Source organism: Pteropus vampyrus, unplaced genomic scaffold (genome assembly GCF_000151845.1).
Source record: "Pteropus vampyrus isolate Shadow unplaced genomic scaffold, Pvam_2.0 Scaffold95, whole genome shotgun sequence".
NCBI classification, from domain to species: Eukaryota; Metazoa; Chordata; class Mammalia; order Chiroptera; family Pteropodidae; genus Pteropus; species Pteropus vampyrus.
This window is the reverse complement of record NW_011888876.1, coordinates 4006489-4010433: the sequence shown is the minus strand read 5'-3', so window position 1 is coordinate 4010433 and position 3945 is coordinate 4006489. Positions and strand designations below refer to the sequence as shown.

General features: G+C 34.3%; 1 protein-coding gene across 5 annotated transcripts in view; it reads right to left on the bottom strand.

The window, feature by feature from the left end:
* SCAI (suppressor of cancer cell invasion) overlaps positions 1-3945 on the bottom strand; it is a 115225-nt gene that overhangs the window by 52061 nt on the left and 59219 nt on the right. Inside the window, exon 1 of one of the 5 annotated variants that reach the window (XM_023533076.1) lies at positions 3625-3753. The exons of the other annotated variants lie outside the window; for them this stretch is intronic. Within the exon in view, the coding sequence (XP_023388844.1) occupies positions 3625-3731 (107 nt within the window). The 5' untranslated portion in view covers positions 3732-3753. Of the gene's footprint in view, positions 1-3624; positions 3754-3945 lie in introns of those variants that run through there. 5 annotated transcript variants of the gene reach the window in all.

The window sequence follows — 3945 nt, the reverse complement described above, 5'->3', positions numbered from 1 at the left end:
ATATCATCAGTTTTGGCTCAAATGAACTCACAAAAATTCTCAAAACAAATACACTTATATGTACTTTTCTGCAAGTATATTACACTGCAATAAGTTTATTAACCAGTTTGTGAACTCGACAAAGAAAGAGAAAACACAAAGGAAAGCGAGCCAAAAGATAAGCATGAACAGTAAAAGTAATGCTGGAAAAGAAAGGCCAATGTTAAACGCTGATGCTATTCCAGCTGAATGCCCACTTCGATCTAATTTCCCAAGTCCAAAGCTGGTCCAGAACCACGGCTAATGTTTTGTTGTTTTTTTTTTGTCCCCTATAAGCACTGTGCTCCTGTTTTCTTTTCAGACCAACACAAATATAAGGGGAAGGGGAGGGGACAACCAAAACAAAACCTTCTTTTAATTATTCCCAAAGAATCTCTATTTTAAAAGAAATGTGCAAAAACTAATCAACACTTGGAAGTAGAAAGGTGTTTAAATTTACAAAACTCAGAGTAGTCATGGAGGATTCATTCTAGATATTTTCTGAAAATGCTGAGAAAAAGAGAGATGAAAACCAAAAGAGAGTAGATGGTTACAGAAGATTTAGACTAGATATTCATCTAAGCATTATGAGTCTAAATTAGGAAAAAATGAAATATATAATAGTAAATTGAAAAAATATTTTTTTCTGATTAAAAAATACCTAAGGTCTCACACCCTACACAAAAATTAACTCAAAATGGTTCACAGACGTAAATTTAAGAGCTAAAACTATAAAACTCTTAGAATAAAACATAGGAGACTTCAGTTAGGCAATGATTTCTTAGATGTGACATCAAAGTACAAATGATGAAAGAGAATAATGACAAGTTGGACTTTTTAAGAACGAAAAGCTTTTGTGCTTCAAAGGATACCATGGAGAAATGAACAGACAACCCAAACGATAGGAAAATATATATTTGCAAATCAATATATCTTACGAGGTACTTGTATCCAGAATACACAGAGAACCACTACGACTTAAAAAATAAAAAGCTAAATAACACGATTTGAAAAACGGTCAAAGGATTAGAATACATTTCTCCAAAGAAGACATAAAAATGGCCAATAAGCACATGAAAAGATGCTCAACATCATCAATAATTTGGGAAATGCAAATTGAAACCACAATGAGATACCACTTCACACCCACTAGGATGGTCATCATCAAAGAGACAGATAATAACAAGTTTTGGTGAGGATGTGGAGAAAATGAAACCTTCATACATTTCTGGCGGTACAGTCTTGGAAAAACAGCCTGGAAGTCCCTCATAAGGTTAATTACAGAGTACTATATGACCCAGCAATTTCATTCCTAGGTATATACTCAAGAGAACTGAAAACATATGTCTACACAGAATCTTGTACACAAATGTTCATAACAGTATTCTTCGTAACAGCTAAAAAATGCAAAATAACTCAAATGTCCATCAACTGGAGACTAGATAAACAAAATATGGTAAATCTGTACAATGGAATATTAATCTGTAATAAAAGGAATGAAGTACTGATGATACATGTTGCTACGTAGATGAACCTCAAAAATATTATGTTTAGTGAGAGAAGCTAGTCACAAAAGACCACACATTGTATGATTCCACTTATATAAAATCTCCATAATGGGTAAATCCACAGACAAGATTAGGGATTGGGGAAAGTGCAGAGTCACTGTTAATGGGTATGGGGTTTCTCTGGGGCGTGATTAAATGTTCCAAAATTAGATTCTGACGCTAGTTGCATAACTCTAAAAATATACTAAACCATATTATTGTAAATTTGAATGGGTGAATTTTTATTGTATGAAATATAGCTCCATAAATGGGAGGAGGAGGAAAAGAATAAGGGGTCAGAGTTACGTGAACTATGATATTTTAAGAGTTGGGAATAAAGGAGTTTGAGAGTCACGTGCCAGAAGTTACAGTAGAATTTTTCATGCAAACTTTTAAACGGTTTCTTTCTTTAAATCTACCATCTCTTAAACTTTTTTTATTTGCCTTAATTTCAACAGGCACAAGGAGATATATAAGAGATGCTAAATCTGAAGCTAGCAACGAGTAGGTGGCCATGGGTATGTATTTTCACAAATTCCTCCCGAAGTATTTGAGAGCAGGGATTGTTAGTTTTATCTTTGGATTATCTGTACCCAGTACAGAATGAGGCACATACTGGAGGCCACATAAATGCTGAATAAATAAGATATTCCTGGATATTAATGGGGAAAAGGGAAAAAAAAGTCTAAGTATGCAATTTAAATGGTTTATAACAATCTAGGGGGAAAAAAAAAGACTTAAAACCTGGGCATACTGAAGTCATTTTTGGAATTATAATAGTAAAAGAAAATAATTTTTTTAAAAAATACAATTAATCATAAAGCAAAAGAAAAAGCTGATCTCAAAGATCTCTTCTGCAGCACGAAACAGGAAGTGGCAGAGTGAAGCGTTAGCATGTCTCTGGAATGCTCCATTTAACAAGCGTTCTTGAAGCACCTGCAATGAGCAAGGCCCTGGCTTAGGTACCAGAGAAACAGTGACGACAGGACCCTGCTCTTGGAGATGTTTCATTTTAATGAAGGAAGACAACATAAGCAAATAAATAAGATCCCTTGAGATAGTAATGAGTTTTATGAAGAAAATTAAATGACTATCGGAACAAGAGAGTGATTTAAAGTGTAGCTTCAGATAGAGTGGTCACGGAGGATTCTGTGACCTTGTGTTATCTTTATCATTGTAAATGTTTTTTAAAAGATATATGAACTTTAAAAATAAACTCTGCCAGTACAGTTCTAAATATAGGGATGTAGAATACAATTATAAAACACGTGAAGAAAAGGTTGCATTTTTCCCCAAGAATAAGTTGTAAATTAAAATAACCCATAATCATTCACTCCTATGTAGAATTTCAAAAATAAAACCTATTTTACCTATAAGCATTTATTTATTTATGACCGGAACTAAGCTAATTAATGAAGCTTTAGGTTGGAAGTAAGTCAATATGCTAAGGATCTCAACAACTAAAATGTGGGCTAAATCATTTAAACAGAACAAAACCGTAAAAATTATTTACCCACCACACACAAGCATACATAAAGAATACATTCTGACGAAAGCGCATATAGCTTCTGCTACCAGTCTGTGCAGGGCACGCATAACTTAAAGTAAAAATAACGCTGTCTAGAACACTCCATCGTTTTTTTAACCAACAGATATTTCAAAATAAGAAAAAGAACGAATAAAAGAAGCAAATAAACAAATGTACAAAAATGTAACAGGAGAGCGGCCCCATGTTCACCTGCATTATGCATTCATAGGCGCCTCAGTCTCCAACACCCCACTGTATAAAATCAGATGTAAATCGGGTATGATGTGGAATAATGTATCTAAAGCCATCTAACGAAGTAGCTCTCTTCAACTTGACTAAAACAGCTACCCTCTTTTCTATTGTTCTTTCCTCTGAGAATGAACGGTATCAAAGAAAAAAAACACAATCACTTCTAGAACAGATATTTATGTAACATTCTACCCACGACTTTCAGAAACTAACCACACATCAGCCATGGGAAAAAAACATACAGAATTAGGGACAAGTTTTATGCATCGAGAGTCCACTAACCTTAACCCATTGAACAGCTGCTTAGATTTATCCAGAAGGTAACAAAAATCTGTAACCGTTTTCCTCTCTCCTTGCGGGATGTCATCTTCAGCACCTCCAGACGACATGATTTCTTTAAGAGCAAATTCAGTCCTGTAAGAAAACATGTGTCCATTTACCAAGTAGGTGAAACTAAAACGAGAAACAGACCTTAGTTACATCATCTGATAGCATTTTTTTTTTTCAAGACAGAGAATTCTTTCTGATTACAATCAAATCAAGGAAATAATTTAAGTGTGAGATGGTGGGAGAGAACAGATGATCTCATATTGTCAGTGGGAC